Consider the following 27,851-nt stretch of genomic DNA (forward strand, 5'->3'; position numbering starts at 1 on the left):
AGCTGTTATCAGAGCATTCCAGATGAATCTAATAATATGGAGATCTTTCTAAATCCATAATGTAGAACCAAGTTTGAGTTATATTAATATTAAAAGCTGTTATTAGAGCATTCCAGATGAATCTAATAATATGGAGATTTTTCTAAATCCATAGGACCAAAGACTGCTTCTCAGGTATATTGTTTTAGCTTCATGCAGGAGATGATTGATGCTGTTTTTCTTACCTCCAGTTTCTCTATGCGGTCTTTGAGCTGACTGATCGCCTGCTCCAGCTCATCCACAGCCCTCACGGTGAGCAGGTGGACCCCATCGGGATTCGAACCCGGGCTGTCCCGCACCATGATCCGCTCCAGGTGCGTCTCCTCCTCCTCTCCAGGCTGCGGGCTCTTACCGCCCCACAGCCCCGCAGCACTGCCGCGTCTGTCCGCCCTGCTGCTGCTGCTGCTGCCGTCCAGCCCTCTCTCACACTCGGTTAGTTTCCCCGTCAGCTCCCGGATGGTCCTCTGGTCCGTCAGTATCTGGTCCTTCTGCTGCAGCACGGTCTGCCGGAGCTCCTCCGCGGTGGTCCGCAGGTAGCCCCAGTCCTCCCCGGCGTACAGCGACGGGTCCTCCGCTTGTTGCTGAAAGTTTTTCGGGTTGCACTCTCCGGCGGGGATCGGTGTGCAGATGAGCCGGCTGACCGTCGGGTCGTGCCCCGTGAGGCCGGTGACCCCGAGACCGATGTTGAAGGTTGGTGCTTCTGAGTCGGGTGTTTCAGAACCATGGAGAGCTCCCAGAGAGCCGGGCCGGGCCATCGAGCCCGAAGCCGCCGCCGCTGCTACAGAGTCCGGATACAGCGAGTGGTTGTCGGCCGCCGGCTGCTGCTGCGCCGCGGCATTCCTGGAGGATCCGGTGTGGACGGCTGCGATGATGCAGATAACCGCTCCGATGAAGGCCACCATGCCGGCGGCCAAGATAATAACAATGAACTTCAGGGTGGCGGCGGGGCGATCGATTATTAGAATAAAATCTAATAATAATAATAATAATAATAATACTTATAATAAACTAAAAGCTAAAAAAAAAACAGCAAAAGTATCAAATTATTTTCATGTCTTTTAAATGGAGAAAAAAAAAAGATCCTCACTTTTCCTCTTTTCCACAAGAAAAGGCGATTATTATAAAATGAGGGTTCCGCACCATAACTGAGTCAACAAACATAAAAACATCAGAAACAGTCTGTGATACACGTCCTCCTCCTCTCAGAGCGCATGTCCTCAGTACTCAGGCACAATCCAGCCTGTTAATACTGAAGCAGAGAGAGAGAGAGAGAGAGAGAGAGAGAGAGAGAGAGAGAGAGAGAGAGAGAGAGAGAAAGAGAGAGAGAGAGAGAGAGAGAGAGAGAGAGAGAGAGAAAGAGAGAGAGAGACACACAGAGAGAGATAGAGAGAAAGACAGAGAGATAGAGAGAGAAAGAGAGAGGGGGAGAGAGAGAGAGAGAGAGAGAGAGAGAGAGAGAGAGAGAGAAAGAGAGAGAGAGAGTTAGATAGAGAGAGACACACAGAGAGAGATAGAGAGAAAGACAGAGAGATAGAGAGAGAAAGAGAGAGGGAGGGAGAGCGAAAGAGAGAGAGAGACAGATAGAGATAGAGAGATAGATAGATAGAGAGAGAGAGAGAGAGAGAGAGAGAGAGAAAGAGAGAGAGAGAGTTAGAGAGAAAGACAGAGAGATAGAGAGAGAGAGAGAGAGAGAGAGGGAGAGAGAGACAGAGAGAGAGAAGAAAGAGAAAGAGAGAGGGGGGGAGAGAGAGAGAGAGAGAGAGAGAGAGAGAGAGAGAGAGAAAGAGAGAGGGAGGGAGAGCGAAAGAGAGAGAGAGACAGATAGAGATAGAGAGATAGATAGATAGCTAGATAGATAGAGAGAGAGAGAGAGAGAGATCCATGCAGTCACATTTTTTTTTGTACATTTTATCTCCCTCCTGTAGCCTGGAGTCAACTTTGCCAGCAGTGTTTAAACTATAAAATGTGATACCAATCATTTTGCTCTCAATAACACATCTGTTCTATCATACAGATGTTGCTGCACCATGTGCTAAAAGCCACACACTGCATACACCACCAAAAAAAGAGGGCACATTTTTGTATTCTCTGTGACTTTTCTTTTTTCCCCTCTATAGCTTTCATTGAAGATGAAAACTGGATCTCCTCCACATGCATAACGATCCGCATTACATGAAGGAAATAGTTATTTCCCTCCCTTCGGCTTAATATTCTCTTGCTCTGCAGCAACACATTACAGACCTATACTGTAATGCGATGTGTGGGATGGCTATAAGTCAGCCACGAGGCTCCCTATGGAACGGCTCTACAGCAGCAGAGATGACAGAATGATGGCTCTATAGTGGGGGCTTATGTGTGTGTGTGTGTGTGGGGGGGGGTATGATACAGACCTGGTGCTATTAGGGTACCTTTCATTATCGTGCTTGCCAGTGAAAAATGCATTTTAATCCCAAATGTGATGCATATGCACACACATGTAATTAAAAAAATATATTTATGAGCATGCATGAGAGAAAGGGAAAATTAAACACGCACACACACACACACACACACACACACAACACACCGTGCATATCAAAATGAGTGTGTGATGTGCATTCTCACACAAGTATTAAGGGGGATTTAAGTTAAGACTTCTCAAAGTAGCAGGCGCCTGAAAGCTCTAATATAAGATGTGCGAGGGAAAACGGCGTGAGACTGCGTGAGACGGTGTGAGACGGTGTGAGACATGTCTGCAGCAGAAAATAGCTCTCAGTCTCTCCACTGGACCACTAGAATAGTAAAGTAGATTGTTAAGTACTCCTGCAGAGATGGGGACCATGCAGCTGGAGAAAAGTAAATACAAAACTCCTCACACATAAGTAAGAATGATGTCTGAGCTGAAACACATTTGTATTCAGCGTGCGCACTAAATGTCACCAGTGGTATTTTTTTGGGGCGCTGTAAATAGCTTTGCAGCAGTAGTGTGGGTTCTTATTTCCCTCATGGTTATCGCTGTATTACATATAATGATGATTCTGGCGATGTTTGCAGCTTTAAATGGTTTTTATTTCAGTATTTTTTAGGATGATGAAGGTGTAAACACCGGCTACATGAATGCATTAAAGTGTAAAATGTTTTATTACACTGCAGCACACCACTGACTCAGAATATGAGGAGTACGGGACATTAAAACAGGCCAGCGTGGGTGAAGCATTCTGGACACCGCTGCCCAGTTAATGCTGGGAATATACTGCTGATCTATTATGTCTATAAAAGCCTCGGTGAGAGACGCTGTGGCCAGTGAGTCTGAGCTCCATTCATCATCTGAGTCACCCTTGACCTTTATGTTGTGTGATGCAGTGATGTTAGAGCTTTAAAAGTTTCCTTGTTTGGAATTTTTTCATTTCGTTAATGCTCTTTTTCTACAGGATTTTATTAAATAAGCTATATGGGGATTAATTCTATTCAAAAGTCTACAAACATTGTGCCATTCTTAGTCTGTTGACGTGTTTGTAAGCAAGTGGCTTAACTTCTTTACGGGGATGGATGCTGAGCTGTGGAGGCAAAGTGAATTGTGGCAGTGAAAACAATTTTTTAGTATGTTTTTGTAAGTTGTTTTTCCTTCTTCTGTTGCATAACATCCATCCCTCTGAAGTGTCTGCTGCTTGATTGTTGGAGCTGTAATTTAATAGCCTGTTTAAAGGGTCCGCTGTGTCAGCAGAATGAACAGTATGTATGCATCAGAGAGCTACTAATGGTCTGCAGTACTGGGAAGTAACTAAGTAGTAAGTTTGGGTACTTGTACTTTATCTTGTTTTTATTATTATTTTATGTTACTTTATACATCTACTCCACTACAGTTCAGAGATAAATACTGTACTTTTTACTCATCCTCAGCATTTATCTGATAGTTATACTTTGCAGATAGAGTTTTTGCATACCAAACCCAGTTCATAAAATACAATGAATTGTTGTAGATTAAAGGTGCAGTGTGTAGGATTTGGCAGCATCTAGCGGTGAGGTTGCAACCAACTGAAACTCATCCCGTGTGCCAAGCGCAATATAATATTAATAATAAGTACGTTTCTGCCAATAGATCCCCCTAAATGTTACACACTGTTCCTTTAAATTAACCTAAGTTCACTGTAACAAGTTCCAAATCTGAAGCAAATTTCCATGGCTGCACCATTACACCAAGCGTGTGAGAGATTAATGTGGCCGAAGTGAAAACGCAAATGGTCCTATCTAGACTTAGTATTTGGTTTGTCCGTTCTGGGCTACTGTAGAAACATGGCGGCCGGCTCTGTGAAGAGGAACCGCTCCGTACGTAGATGTAAACGGCTTCATTCTGCCAATAGATCCCCCTAAATGCTACACACTGATCCTATAAACTATCCGGTAACAGTATTTTAAATAGTAGCTACTTCTTGTTCGCTAACATACTAAGTTGCTAAAATTAATACCAGAGCCACTTTCAAGAAAACATTTAAAGAGTATCTAATGCAATTGACTGCATGAAGGAACAGTTAATGATTCTTTTTAAATATGTATACCTCACTGCATGGAATTTGCTGGTATAATTGTTATATAAGGTCATGTGAGTACAATGATTTTTGTATGAGATGTTTGAATGTATACAATATACATAATTGTTTGTGATTTCTGTGTTGGACCCTGCGAAGGCTAGCTGGCGTCATGACTTCAGCTAACGGGGATCCTAATAAACAAAAAATGTAAATGCTGCCTATATGTTGACACATCAATAATAATAATTGTTATTATAATAATAATTGTATATATGATATTATAATGCTGACTAGGTACATTCTGCTGCATATAATAAAATAAATTCTGATAATACTTTTGTAATTTTGCTTAAGTGAGATGTCTTTCTTGTAATTGAGTATTTTTATATTATAGTATTGCTACTTTTACTTGGATTAAGGGTCCGAATACCTCCTCCGCCGCTGATGATCAGATGATATATATATGCATATGTTACAATCAATATGTCATGGTAACTCTAGCCTGTATACAGCAGCTGCTTGTGTAAGAAAGTGTTTGGTATGCAGAGTGGGTTTTTGTGCACCTGAAATATTGAACCAAAAATCTAATTTTACTTTATGAGGAGAAAACAGGAGAAGAGGGAACAAGAAAGAGATAAACAAGTGTGTTATGGAGCTGTTTAAAATTCAAGTCATGTGTCCAGTTAGTTTATGGTGCCATCTAGTGTACAAGGCTCTCTCTCTCTCTCTGCCAGGGGCCTTCAGTAATCTATTAAACTATAAAATATTAACCTGAGAACCAAAGGTTTCCCTGTTTACTTCCTCTCTGGATTCTCCGACCCCCATGCATCGAATAGAATAAAATATAATCCCTCCATCCTACATGTGTTCACAAAAGGACTACATCACCATCCATGTGACACCTGCGCCTCTCCTCCAGGAGTTCATGGGGAGTTCACTGGCTCCGACACATAGATATAAAACATGTCACAGAACAAATCTGCTGTTTGTGAATAATAAATCCGTCAGAGCTGTGGGCCGACTGCAGCTCACGGCCGCGTGTGTGTGTGTCAGCTTGGCATCAGGAGGTGTCGGGCCGAATGCCAAAATATGATGGTTGAAGTCAGGAAAGAAATCAATAACGTTCTCTACAGTCATCTGGGGGTTTTGATCAAACACAACATCTCTACCTGTGTTTTTCTTTTTGGGTGGAGGAAGAGCATGTTTTCTCTCAGTAATTGATATTTCTTATGGTTTAGTCTCCATGTACTGAGGCCAGTGCGAAACAGAAAATGATGACCAAAGGTGAAAATACATTCAATGTTTTATTAAATGTGTATATTATTAAAAATGTAGGCACACCACTGCTTCTATTTTGCCTCGCACAGTCGGTGCAAGTAGGATTTTGACATCTAAAGTGATTACAGTACAAGGATTAGAGGAGATTTAGCACATATGACCGCTGAATTCTGCATTAACCAATCAAAAAAAGAGAAATATTAGTGATATTACTGTATTAAAGGATTGGGATCACGGATTTCAAAATATGTTCCAATTACAAGTACACTTTATGGCATTTTCATATTTAGTCAAGTCAAGTCAATTTCATTCACACAGCCCAAAAATCACAAATTTGCCTCATTCATGCTTTCTATGTGTTTAGAAGTCACATTTTTCACTTTTATTTTCCTCGGAATTCATACCTGCTCCATCGTCACATATTCAGCTTATTTTCAGGCACTTAGGTCTCTAAAACAAGACTTTATTTATGGACAACAAGTTGTTCGCAATCAGTTGTACTCATTGAACACCTCAGATTTCTTTGTGACGCACCTTTAGGTGCAAAAGTGAAGAACTGATATTAAAGTATATAGTCCATGAGCCAGGGGGTTGGTCGTGCCACTTTGGAGGGACCAGGTCTCATAGTGATTTTTTTAAAGGTCTATGTCCCTAGTGTTGGAAAATGCATGATAGCATTGCAGCAATGGTAGCTTTCTATGTGCTATCACTCCTTTTTTCATCCCTCAATCATTCATTTTCTTCCATCTTTTTTCACCATTTTACACATAGATCCAGTATAAAAGAGGGTAACCAACACACAATATCATGAAGTCATATATCGTTGTAAAGCTTAGATTATAATCTATCCATCGGTCACATTGTCATGACACTGAGGTCAAGAGAATTTGACCTTTGACCTCTAATGCTGCAATTTGACAAATTCTGAATGCCACTCCAAATGCCCTCATAACTAACTTCATATTGATCTGATGTGCCTATGGTTAGTTCCAAAATAAAGAGCACAAAAAGAGCTTTAAAATTATATATTACATGACTAACAACAATAACAATATTTTTTATGAGAATAAATGTAACTTTGTGCAGTTTGTATCTGATAGAATGTCAGAACTTTGCATTGGATTCTGTTATTGGGGCCGTTTGTAAATGGCTTTCTAAGCAGCAGAAACACAAATAATACAAAAACTCAAAAAACTTTCCTGAGAAATGAATTCTCTATCCATTATTTTATGTTTTCCCACTCTTACCTCATTGTCAATATAAACATGTTACAACTGATTAGGCCCCTATTCAGTAGCAGGGGGTTATAGTCCAGGTGATATGTTAAAATGATGTTCACTTTTTTTATAAAGGCATGAAACTTGGTACACTCATGGACTAATAAAGTTGGTGATATTCTATATTTTCCATCAACAAATCCCACGAAAAGACCAATCTTATTCCTCTGAGCCCAGTGGGCAACCTCCTGGGTCTCAAAAGTGAAGCCAATGCCTTAAACTTGCATTCTTTCTAACAGCCAGCAGGGGGCGATTCCCTCTGGTTGCAAAAAGAAGTCTGATTGAATAGAAGTCTGTGAGAAAAAAAAAAATGTCCAAAGTCCTCCACTATCAAGTGAGTCACACTGTTTCACTGGATGAACCATTCCTCACCATACGACAATTAAATATGTTACAATGAACACAGACACAGTAGTTAATTTGTTGTCAATCCCACATCCTGCTGCTGTAAATACTGTGCAACAAATGTGTATTAATCCACACCTGAAAATAGTCCCTGACCAATACAACATTTACCTCTGTTTGAGTAGTGTTTGGAAAAAACTATAGCAACCAGCTGGTCTATGAAATTATTGACTCATTTCTGAAGATATAATGATTTTATGCATTACAAAGTGAAAACAGATCTCTGTTTTAGTCTTGAATAAAACATACAATGTGGCAAATACACACTCAGGCACACACACACACACCCAGACAGTCAGAGTTTACAGCATATGTCAGTGTGTTTTATGGTCGAGCCGCGTTTAATTATTTACTCCAGTCTTTCTCGGGCCACAGCGGTGTCAGTTACCAACACACACACTGCCTCCTCTCTTCAAACCAGTCCAATACGATTAACTGTTTTCTCACAGGGGCTTAGGCACATTTGCTGGATGATTTAAGACCCACAGACCCTCTCAAGGATGTCGGGGATGAATAGTGATCAGCTGCATCGCTCCACCTTGGGGATTTACTCGGTGAGTAACAGATACTTGTAGTGGGCTCGAATTAGACAACAAACTTACCTGTTGAGACAAACGGGTGCGACACATGAGTAAAGAGTGTCCTGTCCTGTGTTGTGATTTCTTTTCAAGAGACACACTTCAGGAAACTGGGACAGTTTCTGCAAAAACAGAGAAACATCTCTGAGGAGTGAAGCTCAGTTAAACTCTTCTTAAATGTAATTTCTGCCAAGCAAACATGATGTGAATTTACAATGTCAATTTCAAATTCAAGAAGTATTTCCTTTGCTTGAGTCACAGGTTGTCTGTGCAGAGAAGTTTGTGCTCATAAATACAGATTGAATTAAAGATGGATTTGATTGATTCTCCTTTAGGCAGGTCTTAAAGTCTCTCTGACTTTCAGAAATCCAACAGAGACTGTGCTGTGTGTGTGTATGTGTTTCCCAAACAGAACTTGATGGACGATTTCAACCCTAGCCTACAGAAACTGGTCTCACTGGGGAACAGCTACATCCAAGCTTTCCAGGGTAAGAAAGAAAGCTCATTTTATAAGTGCAATAAACTAAACAAACTAATGGCTCTATGTGGAGCTGTTTATTTCTCTAGACCTAATTCCAAAGTCCATCCGCTTTGGGAATATCCTTGTGCTGTTATAGCCCTGATTATGGGCCTGTAACCAAGGTGTTCAGAGGCTATTATGACTATATATATCTTCACCAGACAAACAACGCCCCACAGATTTCCATATAGAGGCAGGGACTTTGGATACTGAATGTAGTCTTGAATTTATTTCCATGCTCTATATGTGACTATGTTTCCTTTAAGTCATGTAAAGAAGAGTAGAGGTCAGGATGGAACTTTTAATTTGAATCCGACAGCACAGTAATTGCGCCTATATTTTTAATTATCCACGTCACTATCACCACTAATCCCTGTGCAATGCATTAAATGTGAACAGCCTTTGAAATTGCTGACATGCACATGAAATTCAGCAGCAGAAGCAGTTTTTTACACGGTAATGCTTTTTACACATTATAGGTGTTTGTTTAATATATGCAAGAGCAGTAATACTACATCATAAACGGATTCATAGCAGCACCAAAAGCTGCTACAAAAGCCCTGCAGACTTAAAATACAGATTATTATGTCTCCCATCGCCAACCTACACAGAGAGGCTATATGCTCGCTCCGTGTGTTCAGGGCATAGAGCAATTACTCAAGACCAAGAACGAATGAAACTCGGGGTGTTTAGATTCTACTGATGCAGCTTCGCCTCATAAATTTAAAAATGATCTATTTTTCCGATAGGTAGGATGCCTTCACTTTTGAAATCTATGTCTCACAGCCTCTGGGAGTGTGTTTTTGATTGGTTAGCACTGACTGTAGCCCCATCGGTCCAAAAACAAGTTATTCTCACCTGCTGAAAATAAAAGTTCCAGAGCACGTCTGCTCAGGGATCTAATGACGTGCTCAAGTTACTGAGGACCTGAAAATTGTATTGGGGTCAAACTGTTTTGACCCCTTTTGACTCATACTGCCCTATAAAGGCAGATAGCAGTTACTAGAGAGAAGCCATACCAATTGTTAAAAAATGACCTTTATATAGGGTGAACATATTTTCAAACCCCCAAAAACCAGGACCCTTGAGTGTGCACGTATGCACTAATATGCATAAGTGTTTTCATCCGAATGGCCAACATGGTGCACCTGTGGCGCAATTGGGCAAGGAACAATCCCTATTGCATTGTTGCTCACCACAGCCAAACATCTATACCTGTAGGCTATTAGAATTAAAATGTGGAGCTCAGACACTATTTGGGCCAGGATGGAGACACCGGGCAATAGAATGGCACGAGCAAAAAGTTTTAAATGATTCCCAATTCTTCATCTGCACGCCTGTTGATGCGCAGAAGGAACTGTGTAGAATAATGAATCAAAACGACACGTTTCATGTGCACATAAGCACGGAGGGTTCTGTGGTTCCTTTACAACATTCTGATACTGGCTGCACAAAATGTAACCAGCGGCCTCAATATATAGGGTACAGGCTATATTTTTTCCCTCTATGGCCACTGCTCAATAATAATAAGAGGGATAAAAACATTATAAACGTCTCTGTAAGTGTTATATTGTCAATATTATTTTAATTGTGTTGAAACCAGGACATTTGAGAGTTTTAATGATATTTGTTGGGACTCGGGACACCCAGCTTGAAACCGGGACAATCCTGGACAAACCGGGATGTCTGGTCACCGTACCTTGAATCAACATAATAAATGAATTTCCAATTTAATACATAAAAGTAATTTAAAAGAAATGTATAGCTTTTACTGGATTTGGCTCTCCTGTTTGGTTTGTTAGCTGTTCTTGGAAATTATATATATCTGAGACATTTATCTCTTTTCTATGCTAAAAACTACTACTACTATTACTACTACCACTACTACTGTATGTAGTTACTGTATTCTGGCTCTGTAGGGGAGTATAGTAGAAATAAAGCAGTATCAATAGCAGGTGGTCAATGAGACAGCAATGAGAGCGAAGAGGTACTTCATGGTTACTGATAGTCAAGAAAAATGTGATTTCACTGTGATTTTATGCTGCTGTTTTTTAAATGAACATATTTCCGAATGATTTAGAGAAAGATATTTGCATGTATGGAAATTTTAATTATTGAATAATTTCCATTTTTGTAATTAATAGCTCTGTTTAGCTGCTTTTGTAGTTCCATGCCTGCAGGGAAATGAATTGTGTCACATACATTTGCATTTCAAATGACTTTTTGTGTTTGTGTGTGTGTTTCAGCTTTTGCTTCAACAAGTGAGGCCTATTTCAGTGCACTTTCAAAGATTGGAGAGAACGCTTTCCACACCATATCCTCCGGCTACCTAGGTAGGTATGAACAACGCCTTCATGCACAGCTGGCTTGTGCAATCTTATGATTACAGAGCGGAAACACAAAGAAAATATTCCTGTGTCTACAATCCAGGATGTGAGCGTTTTGCCTTTGATGTGTTCATGGTCATTTATTAAACTAACTCAACAGTGTTCTTCCGTGTTATGAAGAGCAAAGTTTACCCTCTGGCGGCACTTTATTACTTCTTTCACAATTACTAAGACACAGTGCATATGTAACTTGTGTGTGTGTATATGCATTGTCTTTGATGTCTACTTGCGGTAAACATAGCCTACTTTGATAAGTTGAATTAGTGTATTTTACAATAGCCTTTCTATAACAGTCCTGAGTCCTGTAGCTATTGGGCTCAAGTCAAGTCAACAACGTGGCAGAACTGGCTCATTAGATTTCTACTACTGTCCGACAACAGTTAGGTTCAGATTAGATTGCAACACATGTACGTCCGAGTCCGTTTTTCTGTGAGTTCAGGGCCAAGAAGTGTTGCCAGAGTAGATATCAGATGCCAGCGGGCAACATGAATAATAGACGATGACAGGCAGCGGGCCGTGCTCCGCTCACTTAACCCAGCCACTCTAAAGGGGAGTCATGTTAGGTTTAGTGGCTGGACTGGAAGGTTTAGTTGCTGGCTGGAGCTGAAGGTTTAGTCCAAACCGGATCATTAGTCTGCTCTTACTGTGCTGTTTCCTCAGCAGGGAAATGAATCCCAGCATGCATTTCAGGGAAAGTGACAAGTCAAATTAAACTAGTTCAACATAAATTACCCAGAATATAATGTTATGGCATGGTAAAACCTGATATTTAAACTGCTTTGGAAATCATTTTTTAGCTTTTATCAGATGTCCCTCTTCTGCCCCTCACTATGTATGTATCTAAGCCATAGACTGTATACAGTACATGAAGTGGACTGCAGTTTTGAAGCCTTGAGCTCGGCAATTTGGCCGCCACCATCTTTGCATTTGGCTGTTGCCACCCTTTTTTTTTGCAACCAGAAATGACATGAGAGGGTGGAGCTAAGTACAACCGAATGCTGAATAAGACATTTTCAGTTGACCAAAAATGTTATAATTAACTTTCACGAGCTGTGAAAGGGTTAAAGTTCTGAGACGAAAACAAGGACAACTCCCAGACTGGACAACACCATGGTAGCAACCTTTCAATCACAAGGTATTCACGCCCTAAAGCATACCCTGCTTTATGGTCTGTTTGACTCTAAATGGGACCATAATTTACTAAATGAACATCATGCTGTATTGACGAAGACTTGAAACTAGCGATTGAGACCATAAACTAATTTTTACAATGTTTACTGAGGTAATAAATCAAGTGAGAAGTAGGCTCATTTTCTCATAGACTTCTATACAATCAGACTTATTTTTGCAACCAGAGGAGTCGCTCCCTGCTGGCTATTAGAATAGAAGAATGCAAGTTTTGCAAGTTTAAGGTACTTTCGCATTGGTTTCACTTCCCAGACCCAGAGGTAGCCCCCTGTCTAAGCACATTTCAATAGAGGTTGAAGACAGACAGCAGTTGGCCTTTTACCGGAGGCAACAATGAAACTGTCAAAATATTATTTGGCAGCTAATTTGATAATAGTTATTACATCAGAAAACAATTAGATTCCAGAAACATCATCATAGGTCAGAAACATCAACACAGATTAACGATATTGTAAAAATGAATTGGCACAGTGACAAGGACATTGGATTAATACAAAATATAGATTAGCTGTCAAATTAGTTACATTGACCCACATGTCAGGAAGCAACAAAGTATCACTGATGACATATTATTATTCCATAGCTAAAATAAGATATGATATCCCTTTATTAATCCCGCAGTGGGGAAATGTGCAGTGTACAGCAGCAAAGGGGATAGTGCAAAAAACAAGATGCATCAGCTAACACAGTAAAAAAAGAGCTAAACAAAGTGTAAAAAAACATGAACCATTTAAATAGAAGGAAGTATAAAAATAAGAGCAGTATAGTATTGACAATAAACAGACTATTAACAAAATTGCACAAGTGGAAAATGATATTGCACAGTGAGAATGAAATGAAATTCCACCTGAAAATATTGCAGTATGAATTACAACTTAGTAGTAATAATGATATTGCACACTCATTATACAGTATAGTGCAGTTATTGTTAGAAATTAGAAGTTGTATTAGCAACACATAAGCCTCAGACAGCTAAAAAAACAAACAAATCACACAAACAATCAAAAACAGCTGTTGAGTACCTGCAGATATACAGTAGTATAGGTCCAGTCTGTCCCTTTACATTCATGTCATAGTGCTATGCATAATCCTGAAAATACTTTTCTAACCATCTGGATGAAAAGATCAGATCAGCTATACAATAAAAAAAATGATTTTTAACTCGCTTGGGGTTGCGACTCATTGAGATCATTCTTGACTTGTGCTTGAACCCGAGCACGCATTGCAACAAACACCACATAAGGACATGTTAAACATGTAGCAACATATTCATCCTGCAAACCCACGTAACGGGAAGAAGCTCAGCTAAAAGCTCATGATAACCATTTTTACCAAAACAAAACTCAATTCCAAAACCAAGCAATGAAATGAGCACACAGCATAAACACACTATTGGTGCATGTGCGCATAGCGGTGCTAGCGATTTTGCTACTTCATGCTAACCGCACAAACGATATGTCATTATGAAAACTGAGACTCCATAGATTCTAACGGTATTATTCTTATCACTCTACAACCAAAACTCATTGAACCAGCAGCCACAGAAGAGAAAAATAAACTTCACTTTATGCTGTTTCATGATCAATTGTGTTGGAGGGCATATCAACGCTGCTAATGGCTACTCCAATGTCTCTGGATAAGTTCTGAGTCGATTCCAGCCATCTGTATTCATTTGTATGGCATGGAGGAGCAACTCTGCCTTCCTCCAGCATTGAACAGCCTATCCTCAGCCTTCCATGTGAAAACACGATCTATGTCTCCATCTGGTGGATGAATTGTGGTACTGCACTCATCCTAAAGGCATTGCTCTTCAATACAGGCCTGAAGTGTCCACATAGACCAATGTATCGAGGTGTGATCGATCAAAACAAAGCCAAAAACTGTTGTAATTAGATTTTATTAATTGTTGTACAGTTACCTGGGAACGTTTCAGGCACAGTTGGTACCCAAATGGCCAATTTGAAGATTCCGCCTTAACATGCCTCTACTAGAACCGCTCCAACTTTGCTCTGCTTCACTTAATTAGCATCAGTCTGTAAACAGGTAATGTTCAGATGTTGTGATATGGTTTGCTAGAGGTTTTGGGCTGCAACTGCATCATGCCAAATATATATTTACTCTAAAATTGTACAGTTTTTTTAAGCGGAAATTAAATGTTTTGTTTATGCTGTGTTCCATCTTCATTTACTCTGACCCAGTGACATACTGATGCTTAGTTACATCTCTGCAGACATCTCACAAGTGTTACCTTTATTATGATACCGAGATTATTCAAATAGACCTTGTAGTTGCAGAGATACACTCTATTCATTTTGGGCATGTCATTTTTGAGCAGGGGTCTGAGCCAGAGGCCTAATGTTCAAGAGGTTGGGGAAAGATTATATCATATTGCAAAATGTAATTTTATTGTTTTGTAGTCATATATGAAGTAATAATAATAATGTGACATGTAGCCTAATGCAATTGTGTTTAAGGAGATGTCCTGATTCAGATCTCTGAAAGCCAAAGAAGACTCACCATGGAGCTGGATGGAGTAGTAAGTTACATCAACACTACACTACTTTTGAGTGTGAACAAACTCTCATGCGCTCCATTTTCTCATGTGTTTAACATGATTTTGTCTCTTTCCAGTTCCGCTGGTTCAGTACGGAGGTCCTTCAGGAGATGGACACTAACATTAGACTGGACAAGGATTACATATCAGTGAGTGAAAGCAGGGGCACGACAAAGTCAAAAGGGATTCTTACAGATTGACATGCTGTTATCTCATAATTATTTCCAGGACGTAATGTAAAATTCATTAAAAAGGGAAGATATCATTAGAATTAATTGGAAAATGTCTTCATTTCATCTCCACTGGATTGATAATTGTTACCTTGATGATTGAAATGATTGAAAAACAGACGTGATGTGAATTCTCTCTCATACAGGGAAGCAGGAACCACTATGAGATGGAAGTCCACAACCAGGCAGCAGCTCTGGAGAGACAGCTGAGGAGAGGAGCCAACCAGGTTTCTCCATTTCTGCACCCTGAAGCAAAAATTCTGCATCACTGTATATGAATGTGTCCTTGTACAGTATATATATATATATGTTCTGCCATTAATGTGTATTCTCAGGACTGTAGTGAGTATGTGCAGTTTCTCAGGGAGAGCCACGGCGAGGCTCTGAAGGAGGAGGAGAGGCGATACCGCTTCCTTTCTGAGAAACACTGCGGCCTGATACAATCCATCGCACAGCTCATGAATAAGGTATAAAAATTTCTTCAAAATAGCATTTGTGATCTCAATATTTTATGGTTTGTTGTGGCTTATTGACTACAGCTGCCAAATAGGTCGGGTTTGTCTTACAACTCATCGCAATGGATATCAGAAGGACAATGACAGGAAGGCACTCAGAAGAGAATTCACAATAATGTGTAATGATTATGCGAGACTTTATCGGTCCCCGTGGGGAAATTCCTCTCCTTTATAATGAGGGTGAACCACAGAACAGCAGATACAAGTTCAGGTTCTTCAGCGGGACTGATACCACACTCACAGCACTTTGGAACTCTGTGTTTTAAAAAGTGCTATATAAATTGAGTTAATATTCTAACAGGTCGTATGTTTGAACTCTGGACTGACACCTTTATTGCAGGGAACCCAGCCTTAATGACGTTGCCAAGAAGCCCTTTGAGACTGCACCAGTGGTTCAGGACACGTGTTCTTGTTTGTTTAACTCTCTGTACTCGTCGGCCAAATAGCAGCCCGTGGGCCAAATCCAGCACTCCAACAAAAAATATGTGGCCCCCTAAAAAAAACCTTAACTTAATACTTGACAATTTTTGAACAATGTAAATATAACGCTCATTCCAATAAATATGACCTCATAACATCGTTGATGAGAGAGGGGCATGCAAACTGTCATTAGGCCTCCTTTGAACAGCGACTGGTGCTGAAATCAAGTCTAAAAAAAATGTACCAGGTGAACAACAAATAATAGTATGGAAGGCAATTTACACCCAGAAAAAAAAAAGTAAATGAAAAGTTAGCCATGATGAAAATAAAACATCTTATGGAAAGTCAAAATTAAGAGATAAAATGTAAAAATTGACTCACTAAGTAGAAGTTTTGTCTCACTACTGTCAAAGTCATGACATAGTGAGTCAAAATTATGAAAGTGTGAGTAAAATTACAAGATAAAAACTTAAAATGATGCAATAAAAAGTCACGATTATGCAATAAAGTCAGAATTATGAGATGAAAAGTCAAAATCAGATAAAAAGGCCAAATTATAAGATAAAAAGTGAAATTTAAAACATAAAGTCAAAATTATCAGATAAATGTCAAAATTATTAAACAAAAACTAAAAATGAAGACATAAAAAATGTCATGGTCCTTGGTTTTTGAATTTTTTATTTTGAATGTCTCTCCTCATGTGTTGAGTTTCACCCTTGAGAGAGTTTTCCAGTTTTGTAGCTCAAGTCTTTTGCCTTTTCTTTGTGGATTGAACCTTGCTACCTGTCTACCAGACCAGCTGTATTTTTTATTAAATCATTAAATAATTGCACTCTACCTGCTGCCTCCGCATCTTTATCGGCATTTGGGTCCAAACCTGTTTTCCTGAAAAACCTGACAGTACGAACTGACAAAGAAACAGGCGATACACACAGACTAAATACACCAGGAGAGCAGGGTGATTGAACACAGGTGGAACAAATCAGACAATCACAAAAGGCGGGAAACAAACAAAGGCAGGAAGTAAAACCAAACAAGACACAAAAGGAGTGAACTTCAAAATAAAAATAAAACAGGAAAGAAACTGTAACGACAACCCAGGACTATGACAAAAAAAGCAAAATTAAAGAACAGAGTTTTGACTTACTAAGTGGAATTTTTGTCTCAATCAAAATTATGAGATATTTATTCAAAATTATAACATGCAGTCACAATTATCAAACGAAAAATCAAAGTTAGATAAAAAGCCCAAATTATAAGATAAAAAGAAATTTAAGACATAAAAAGTAAAAAATTAAAAGAAAAGAAATAATTAAAAGTCACAATTTTGACTTATAAAGAAGAAATTTTGTCTCAATCACAATTATGAGATATGATTCAAAATGATGAGACAAAAAGTGCAAATTCTTCAAACAAACAGACCATAAACATAGCAGGCTGCTGTTTGTCATATGTGGATAACCGTTATTCTTGACCCAAATAAGTATTTACAAAAGTTGCTGTAACATAAGGTGTGGATTTCTTTTATTAATTGTATATTTGTGTGTCTGTGTGTGTGTGTGTGTGTGTTTGTGTGGCAGACAGGAGGTTCCCTCCAGCAGAGGGCTGACGCCTGGACAAAGGAGGTGGACGCCACCAGAGGACCCGAGGCCAGACAACCCACTTCTGTGAGTTCAGTTTATAGAAATCAGTCGTGTTTACTGAATTATTCAGACAGGGTACGGAGCCGGGCTGCATTTGAATCTTTCAAAACTCCAAGAATATGCTGCCGGTGAGAGATATGATTCTGTCTTAGGGGGAAAGAACTGAGGGAAGATCTGTTTGGGCAAATATCTTGTGAAATGGAAAACAGAATTTGAACCAGTTTTGCATTTTTGTTTTAAAGTGTCTGAATTTGTGCAACAAAGAAATGGATTATACACAGGCAGTGTGTTATAAGGAAACCAGTGAATTATTGCAATAATATTCTTGTACAAGGGTGCCCTCTGCTGGTTGGAGCCTGAATTAATTGGAAATCCATCACTTTCCTGTTTGAGGATTAAACCTGTAGCTGAAATAGGACATAGATTACAGATTGTCTGGCATTAAATAAATTAATATGTGATTGTGATGAAGCTTTAAGTATTTTTGGTAACACTTCATTTTACAGGGCCGCACATGGTAATTAGGTGATAATTAGCAAGTAATCTATCTGGAATTTCTTTGGAATTACTGCCAAATTACCCCAATATTTACCTCAAAATTTATCGAAAATCACTTTATTATAAACATTATTTCATAATTATATTCCTCTTTTTCCCAATAGCTGGTAATTTATTTAATACATTTCCAGGAAAAGAATACAAGGTTAATTGATATGCTTTTTTTCCATGTCTGCTGGTAAATAGATGATTACATTAGCTACCAGGTTACATTTGTCATCATCTTCTGGTAGTTTTGATTCTCCACCTCCGATGAAGAGCAGCGCACAGCTGTTTCTCAAGCCTAAGGGCCCTATTTTAACGACCATATGCTATTTTAGCATATCATTATTAAATTGTGTTTATAATAAAGTCATTTTTGATACATTTTGAGGTAAATATTAGGTTAATTCCAAAGAAATTTCAAATAAGTTACTTGCTAATCATCACCTAATTACCATGAAATTTGAGGATCTGTAAAATGAAGTGTTACCGTAGTTTTCTGTCCAATCACTAACTTTAATCAAAATTTGAACCTTACATATCGTCTAAATGAGCGAGCGAGTCTTTGAATTACACCTACATCTCAAGACAGTAGGATTAACACACCATGGATAATTCACATACTGAAACCATATGGCTCTTTGTGTATGAAGGCTGCAAATTACCATTCAAGTAAACAACAGAGACGCCCCCCTGAGATAAACCCTGTCAGTTTCAGTCTGTTCCTCGCCGGAAGGTGACGTGCCAACGAACCCCCACAGATCCCACATCCTACTGTAATAACAATCGTAGGATTAACATGGATTGTGTGTTTGTTTTTGGTCTGACGTGGGATTCATCCTTCGCTTATAACAGAGAGAAGACAGATTGTGCTTCTGCAGTCACACACGATATACATTACTCATTGTAACAGTATATCCAACACATCCTGGGCTGTTGCTTTGCTTTATTGTCTGTTCAGATATGCAGTTTTGACTGCGCCGGTACTTCCTGGGGTTTACAAGATGTATTAACACATTGTTGCACAGGTGGGGATGAAGGAGGAGGAGACGAGAAGGAGCAGAGAGGAGCCGCCCCTCGGCAACATACCATCAAGGGGTGAGGGCTTCGTTCTGAAACTCTATTTATTTTGAGTAAAGAAAACACTTTACTTACGTCATGTTTGAGCATAACTCTAAAAAGTCAACCTTTTGCTCAAAACACCTATAACAACGATAACATGAAAATATTCCGATTTCACTTTGGTGCCACATTATTTCACATTATGTTGATCCCAAAAGTATTTCTGAAATATTATTGCCGTCTGTAAATCATTCGCAGTGCTCATTTGCCTCCACTCCACCACCCGGTTTTATCACTCTGTAAGCCCTTTATCTCTGTTTCTCTCCCGTCCATCTTTCTCTCCCTCTTTACAATTTTGCACATCACACACTTTCATACCTCCTCATTTGTACGTTCCTGTGCGGAAAGTCTGTCTAATTACTTGGCTTGCTTATCTCGAGTAAAAATAGATAAAAGTAACGATGTATCAAAAACAGACAGTAAATAATCTCTAGAATATTAAATAGCCTCATATTGCCCCACTGAAACATTGCGTGTTGGCCTGCTCACTAGAGGGAAAAACAATGTCTTTGGTATGATTCAATGAATCGCATCCCCCCTGCCATCCAAGCAAAAAAATAATTATGCATAGAGCGAGATATTTAGTAGTCTGCTAACCCTCTGAGTTATGAATTCCAGGGCCATAATTAAAGAAATAAATCCTAGCCGCTTATGTTTTTTAATTAATCATTTCACCAGAGATCCTTCTATGCAAGGTTTATCATCTAACTCGTGCTTCAACAAACTGTCTTCTCTGCACTTAAAGTGTTTCAAACAGTATGTCACATCTCTCCAGCTCCGTCTCCCCAGGGGAGCATTTCTCGCTCTGCAGGAGGCAGCAAATCCACGAGGGTCCGGGCGGTCGTGGCCCACCAGCCTGGTGGCTCCGACCCGACCCTGCTGCCCTTCACCAGGGGAGAGGTGATCATCGTGCTGGTCCAAGAGCCCAGGAACGGCTGGCTGTTTGGACGCGCTGAAAGCAGCTCACGGTGAGAGATGTTGCCTGATGTGTGTGACTGTGGAGGCAGCTGTCTATCTGTTACTGTAAATATGTCTGTTGCTCAAGTACAATATATAGTGAGTGGTGTAATGGAGGGTGTAGGCCTACGCAGGTGTAACGGACATACCCATCTCTTTTTCTGGCGGTTTACAGTATACATTTTCAAAAAAATGACTTGTTCCCGCACACATTTTTCTCTGCTTTATTAGTCAACATTTCGGTCAACAAGGGCCTTCATCAGGACATTAAGAAGATAAAATGGTGGTGTGTGTTCTTTTAAACACCACCAAATCAATGTGATTGGATGATTGGAAGTGTCTGCCATCCCTATTGGTTGAGGAAGTGACATCATCACATATCCAGTGCACCATAAATTATAATTTATGGTAAGATTATTAGTATTTTCCTTCAATAGTGATGTATTTTTGATGTATTTTTCTTCTCTTCTCTTCCTGTTTTTTTCATGGTGCAATGGATATGTGATGATGTCACTTCCTCAACCAATAGGGATGGCAGACACTTCCAATCATCCAATCACATTGATTTGGTGGTGTTTAAAAGAACACACACCACCATTTTATCTTCTTAATGTCCTGATGAAGGCCCTTGTTGACCGAAACGTTGACTAATAAAGCAAAGAAAAGTGTGTGCGGGAGCAAGTCATTTTTTTGAAAAAGTACATATTGGAGCGGATCTACTCCCAGCACCACAAACAATTTTGAGAATGTGCATGTTTTCCTCTCCTTGAAGGGTTTACAGTATACAGCCATAAGAATATGTAGGACAACCCACTACTTTCTCAGTAATCTACCCATCAGTACACCCACCTCATCAACGACCACTACGCCACTGTATATTGCTTAGTAGCCTACTGTTTTGCTGCTGTACTCTCTGTTTCACACTGATACCGTTCAGTAGGTCCATTTTCCTCAGGAAAAATAAGCTGGTGAGAAAAAGTGATATGAGCAACCATTTTTAAGGAATAAATAATAAAAAAAAGAATATAAGAAACATTGGGTTTTGGGGGTTATGGATTTACATTGTAGTTAATGGAAAGCTGGTGCGTCCCATACCGGCGCTAAACGGTGTCTTGCTTGGCGGTATCACACGCCGATGGCCGTGACAAAGCGTCGGTATTTGACGCTGTGGCAATGAGACTGGGCCGGGAGCACAATGGTTTGAACAGTGCTAACATCAGTATGCTAACATGCTTACAATGATAATGCTAACATGCTGATGATAATGTATTCTATGTTTACCATATTAATTTAGCGTGTTGGCATGCTAACATTATCTAGGATGATGGGAATGCCATTAGTTCTGAAGGTATTTGGTCATGAACAGAAGTATTGGACACATTCAAGTTTTGACCTGATGATATGCAACAAGAAAAGTTAGAGTAGGCCTTTAATAACCAAAGCGGGGACCATGAATATCTGTACAAAAATGTCATGGGATGCATTGCCATGAACTGCCGTTTTGACATTTACTTTCTGGCTCTTTTGTTTTCAGTCAGGGATGGTTTCCAGCCACCTATGTGGAAGTGATGGATGATCCTCCAAACACAACCAGCTCTGGGTAAACATCAGATAAAATGCACTCTGCAATGCACTGTTAAATAACATTATATCATGCCATGCTATCTAGTCATGCATTTTTGAACTACAATCAGAACTACAGCTGCTTCCAAGTTACTCTTAATGAATTTACTTTAAAAGGACCTTGAGTTATGCTTTTTAAGTAAGTAAGTAAGTAAGTAAAGCTTTATTTATATAGCACCTTTTAAAACACACCATTACAAAGTGCTTCACACGAAAATGAAACATCAAAAAATGATGCAAACAAGGAAAAATTACAATATGAAACACAGAAACAATGAGAAACAGATCAAACAAAAACAGACAAACACACATGTGGATGAGGTCTATAGAAAGGCTTGCCTATAAAGATAGGTTTTTAGAAGCCGCTTAAAACAGTCCAGAGATTCAGCAGGTCTAAGTGGAGTATTTTGAACAATGCTGCCTGTCTCGGCCTCGGTCCCACAGTGCTCTGCCTCATGTTTGTATGTCTTACCTCCCACAGTCCAAAGAAATAATTCATTCTTTATTTGAAGCCATTAAGAATGGATGGAGAAATTTTAAACCAAAAACCTTCTGCATGATTTTGCCTTACAAACCTGATACAGGATATATTTTGCTGCTCCCCCAGGCTGTCCTTATTGTTTTATGAGCCCAACACTTTAAAAGAGGGTCAGCATGGAGCCCAGGCCTTGAATAATAACATTAACTATTTAAGATATTTGGGTGACCCATTGCTGTGAGGAAAACCACAGTAAGAGGTTGAAACTAAGACGTTGCTCAGTCACTGTGGACACATGCCACAGCTAAATGCCTAAAATATGAATGCAGATGCACTGAACGTCTGAATTTGACATGAAATTTCATATGCTTCAAAAAGGGAAAACATGCTTCAAGTCATATTTGATGTGTTTAAATAGAGGAAAGAGAGCTCAGGTGTTAAGTAAAGAAAAATAAAATCACTTTACTTCTTCAACAAAGAAAACGATTGATATTTTTTTTGTAATTTCAGTAGCTCTTCCCGAAGCAGAAGCAGCAGCTACAGCAGAGCCCCGCCCCCTCCGCCTCCACCACCTCTATCTTCAAATAAACCGTATGAGATGCCGCCAATCACACCGACCGAGTCAAATTCAGAAAAAAAGGTATGGCTGTCAGTCTGTCTGATTATCAATAACATTCTCTCTCTGCCTTTCTATCAAAATAATATCAATCTGTTTTTAATCATACATTGCATTTTTCCTCTTCTGCAGTCTAATTATATATATATATATATATATATATATATATATTGTTAGAAAGTGGTCCCCAAAAGGTTTTTTCTTACTATATATATATAGTAAGAAAAAACCTTTTGGGGACCACTTTCTAACAAGGCACCTTTTATAAAGCCTATATAAGTTGTAACGTATGTCCTTATCAGTGGTTAATACATTTTATATGCTTTTTTTTTTTTAAATCAGCCATTAATAAGAACAGCTTTTGAATTACCAGGTTGTGGAAAATCCTATTCTATATCCTTTCTACTGGGTAATAATACAGTTTTAAATGTTGGTTATCCACTCACAAATGCTTTTAAGTTTCTCACTTTCTAATAAACCAATTTTAATAAGTCCTTAATAAAGGGATTTAATCCATAAAGTCTGCAGTTGTAGTGTTGATAAGCTGTTAATAGATTGATTTTTGTCACAGAAATAAGTGGTCAGATGGTTTAGTTTTTTTTGTTTTTTTTTCAAACTGGTAACTGAAGGGTTGCTCTTATTCATTAACCATGAATAAAGCCATTAGTCACAATGTATGATCCCTTCATAAAGTGGTACTGTACCGCATTGATTTGTTCATCATTATCAAACAGTGAAATGTTATGGGACAGCTCTGATGACACACAGTATGTAAATCTTTGATGCTGTTCGCCAGTCTGTCCAGCAGGGGCACTGCTGCAATGTGCTGTTCTCAATGGCCCCACACCCGTCTTTCTGGTGGATGCAGGGAGGAAGCTCCAGCTGCTGATGGTGTATGGGCGAGGAGGTTGTGTTTGCATGTGTGTGTGTGTGTGCGTGTATTACTCATGTTGTGGGGACCTAAATCTGTTTACACGGTCACATTGTGGGGACTCGCCTTCCAAAACGCAAGTCCCCATAACGTAAAATATTACATTTTAGAGGGAAAACTTGGTTAAAGGTTAGGGTAATGTTTAGAATTAGGCAAGTATCGGTTATGGTTAAAGTTGGAGTAAGTCTCCAGAAAATTAATGTAAGTCAATGTAATGTCCTCTAAAGTGATGGAAACACAACTGTGTGTGTGTGTGTGTGTGTGTATTACTCATGTTGTGGAGACCTAAATCTGTTTACACAGTCACATTGTGGGGACTCGATTCGTTTTGGGGACAAAATGCACATCCATATAATGTAATTACATTTTAGAGTGAAGACTTGGTTTAAGGTCAGGGTAAGGGTTATGTTTAGGCAAGTTTAGGCTATGATTATGTTAGGGTAAGTCTCCAGGAATGGCAATATAATGTCCTCTTAAGTGATGGAAACACGACTGTGTGTGTGTGTGTTCTTGTTTTGGCATGCTGTAACTTGAGACTATTAGATTAGAAGACCTATTTGTGACTAAATAGGTCTGGAACATAACCTTTTAAAGCCTCGACACACCAAGCCGATGGTCGGCCGTGTCTGCCCGTGTTGAGGTTTTTTCGCTGATTCAGCATGTTGAATCGGCGGAGGCGCCCGTCGGTGAGAGAAATCACTCTGATTGGCTGTTCAGCTTAAACGAATCAGTGCACGAGAAGAGCTAAGCGGTGAGTGAGATTGGTGTGAAAATGGGCGGCAGACACGGCATTATTTCACTTGGCTGTTGTATATCCACCGTCCTTGGTCTCCCGGTTTTCTTTTTTTGAATGATGAATACAGACTAGCGCCGCCTGCTGGTGTGAAGAGTTATCTCACGCAGGCGCAGAACATACATGCTAACTAGCCGTCGCCTGTAGTCTTTGCGGTGTGTTTGCGGCGCAACTTGCGGCGGCCTTCCTCGCCGCTAGTTCTCTGATGATGGCATGGTGTGTCCCCAGCTTTGGGTGCTGCAGTGTGATGATACTGTCAATGTCTTTTCTCTTCGGTGCTATTCAAGCACACAGTGGTTTGAATAGCATTTCTGTTTCTGTCAGGGACATGCGGAGAGCTCAAGGTAATAAATGGCTCTCCTAAACTGTGATATTTTGTTTTATAAAATGATTGCTATTAAAGCAAATCACATTCTACTAATATTCCAACAATGGTTGGTATATTTAAGGGCCAATAAGTGACATATTTAATTCAAAAAATATCTGGTTATTGTTCAAAGCAGATTTATTATAAGTTTTTTTTTTCATTGTGACATTGATGTTCCTTGATGTCTCTGCATGGTCTCTGTTGTTGCTCCCTTGTCTACCGCAATTGTAAAATTGTGGTATAGCAGAGTGTGTGTGTCATGTAGACACACTCTGAGGTGTGTGTGTGTGTGTGTGTGGGGCTGCCTGACACAACCCATCAATGGGCAGCTTGTGGGAGGACCGGCTGAAAGCAGAAGGGCGAGGGGTCGAGGGCCGGAGCCTGCTGAGCCTCCATTAGTGCATGTGTCTACGTTTTGGATCGCCCTTCACTCACCCATACCTTTCTCATATTTTTTTCGACAGAGATCAAAATCACACGGATCACCACCAGAACTCTTCCCGAGGTAAGAGTAATGTACCTGTGTCTCTCTCTCTCTGGTTGTAAAATGTGTAAATGGCACTCGTGTTCTCTTCTACAGGAAATAATGATGTTTTTGAAGTATATCATGAACCCATTAAATGAGAGAACAACAGACGAGGGCAGTGATCTAAATGGCAGAGAATTGCTTTCCTTCCATTAGAGTTTGAAGTGCAGTTTAGTACTGAAACCATTTCAGTTACGGCCATTTGGGAACCGTGACTATCACTCTCACTATCACCCCTCACTATCACTCTCACTTCAGGTGAACAGTTTGCTAGATGATGCTTGTACGGTGTGAAATGAAGTCCTCATTTCTCTTGTTATAACCTTCACTCTGAGGCTCAAATATGTTATTTTCTCCACTCTGTCTGTCTTTTTCTCGTCCTCCCACATCTATTTCCCTCTCTCCTTTTTTATTTTGAAGGGGTACCAACCCGTTTGCCACAGTTAAACTGAAGCCCACATCCACCGATGACAGATCGGCCCCGCATTTATATCGACGATGACATCTCAACCCTGAAACACACGCTTTATAGAAATAGCAGAATATACATGGTTGATAAGTGAGTGGAGGCTGTCCAGTGTTTTCTTACTTTGTCATACAACAGTCTGTTTGCCAGAGATACACTCTAAGCTGGAGAAAGAGGACAAAACAAACGTATGAATATTTTATAATTCTTGGGTTCGCACAAGGACTGTAGATATTTTTAGATCTATGTAACCAGCATCAGGTTTTTTTAGGTTATAATGGTTTCATCCTTTTTTACTTTTTCATGATTGGCTCTGAACATCTGTAAAATAGCAAGAATGAATCACTGTGGTACAAATCTCTTTATGTATCATCAACTAAATATGTGTATTGATCTTATGGTGTTGAATCATCATCCTTCTCTGGTTTATTGGCACTGAAATTCTGTGTGAATGACTCAGATGTTGTCCATTTTTAAATAAATGATGATTGTCTATGATGTGTTAATAGTGTACAGTTGATGTTAGGAATCATGTGTCATTTACAGCTCAGGGATGGATGCATGATAAATAATATTTTTAATATTTTATGTTTTTATTGCCATTGTATTGCATCTCCACCATTTCTCTCTACATGGTCCGCTGAATTAAATCCATTATTACATATTAATTGCATTACTAATTTACTTTGGAAAATGGCTTGTAGAAAATGAAAATGTGACCTCTGGCAGACAATGTAAAAAAAAAAATAGGAAAAAAATGTAGTCTGAGCTAGAAATGTGATGAAAAATGCAATGCATTCATGGATAATGTAATACCATCTTAATAGCATCATATAATTACTTCAACCAATGTGTTTCACTTCATCAGCAGGTGGCATTTTTACCGATGACATAATGATAAGATTGATCTATATATAGTGTAATATACAAAATGATGTATATGTAATGATGTAATTATTATGTAATTATCATAAAAAAAAGAGCAAGTTGTTACATAATAAAAACACTGGTATTACATCATCAATTAAAGCCCCAGACTACTTGATTCCAAATATTTAGTATTTAATACTGATGACTAAATAGGCAACAATAAAAGTTAAAGGTGCTAAACTCAAGATTGGGAGCATTTCTATTGCCTCTGCACAGCTCTCAACATGGTGACAGCTGAGCCAGCAGTTCGTGTATAGGTAAGGTAACCTGAAAATGCTAAATCTGATGTGAAATCTGAAAAATCTTGCAAAAACTCTCACGAGACTCGCTGCTCGACAACCTATCCTAACCCTTAGTATTCAAGATCAATGCCTAACTTTAACCTTCTCAGGTGAGTTTCTTCAACTCGCGGGTTACCTTCTTGTCAGCTGCGCTTCCACAACGGCGCTGTCGGTCGTGGCGGCGTTATCAGCTGTAACCGCCGTATGTGAGCAGTGCAGAGCCGGCCCGTCGATGTCAACACAGCACGGAGAAACTCGGATTACAACACACACAGAGGGAGAGTGACTTCATTCTCTGCTCAGGTAGACATTACTCCTCTATATCTTTACATAGACAATAGTTGTTTTCTGCTATATTAATGCTCTGGATATCATATAGAGCACCTTTTAAAATATTCAGTTTAAAAAACCACTTTCTTATGAATGACACTCAGCAGTCTAGACTGAACTGAGCAGTATTTTTTAAGTGATAGCCTCTAAGCTTCAGATCTGTGTTTATTTGCTCAGGCAGTAAAATGGCCTACTAAAGAAGATCCGGATTCCCGCGGTGCATGTTTGGGTCCACCGCTGGGGATACTTAACCCAAATTGAACCTCAGTGTGAATCCAATTCCGCTAATGGCTTGACAGCGTGGTTCTGCTAAACTAGCACAGCGCTCCTCAATAAAGACTTTTTGGCA

The 27,851-nt window shown here is 39.5% G+C and overlaps 2 protein-coding genes across 3 annotated transcripts in view; one reads left to right on the forward strand and one right to left on the reverse strand.

Moving 5' to 3' along the window:
• Positions 1–8,207, reverse strand: part of nptxra (neuronal pentraxin receptor a) — a 25,537-nt gene extending 17,330 nt beyond the window's left edge. Inside the window, exons 1-2 of the mRNA XM_074655334.1 lie at positions 8,110–8,207; positions 225–1,288 (exon numbers count right to left, since the gene is read on the reverse strand). Of these exons, the coding sequence (XP_074511435.1) occupies positions 225–941 (717 nt within the window). The 5' untranslated portion in view covers positions 942–1,288; positions 8,110–8,207. The remainder of the gene's footprint in view (positions 1–224; positions 1,289–8,109) is intronic.
• baiap2l2a (BAR/IMD domain containing adaptor protein 2 like 2a) lies at positions 7,741–26,932 on the forward strand. Of its 2 annotated transcripts, none has more exons than XM_074655343.1 (14): positions 7,741–8,061; positions 8,498–8,573; positions 10,852–10,938; positions 14,655–14,716; positions 14,812–14,883; positions 15,111–15,191; positions 15,300–15,431; positions 17,480–17,566; positions 19,111–19,180; positions 19,980–20,172; positions 21,696–21,761; positions 22,773–22,902; positions 25,434–25,474; positions 25,916–26,932. In XM_074655343.1, the coding sequence occupies exons 1-14, from the start codon at positions 8,008–8,010 to the stop codon at positions 25,995–25,997; spliced, it is 1,233 nt and encodes a 410-aa protein (XP_074511444.1). In that variant the 5' UTR covers positions 7,741–8,007; the 3' UTR covers positions 25,998–26,932. The 2 variants fall into 2 exon arrangements, with proteins under 2 accessions (XP_074511444.1, XP_074511445.1); XM_074655344.1 differs by having other exon boundaries at positions 22,788–22,902.
• Positions 26,933–27,851: the final 919 nt, after the last annotated feature.

Source organism: Sebastes fasciatus, chromosome 13 (genome assembly GCF_043250625.1).
Source record: "Sebastes fasciatus isolate fSebFas1 chromosome 13, fSebFas1.pri, whole genome shotgun sequence".
Classification (NCBI taxonomy): Eukaryota; Metazoa; Chordata; class Actinopteri; order Perciformes; family Sebastidae; genus Sebastes; species Sebastes fasciatus.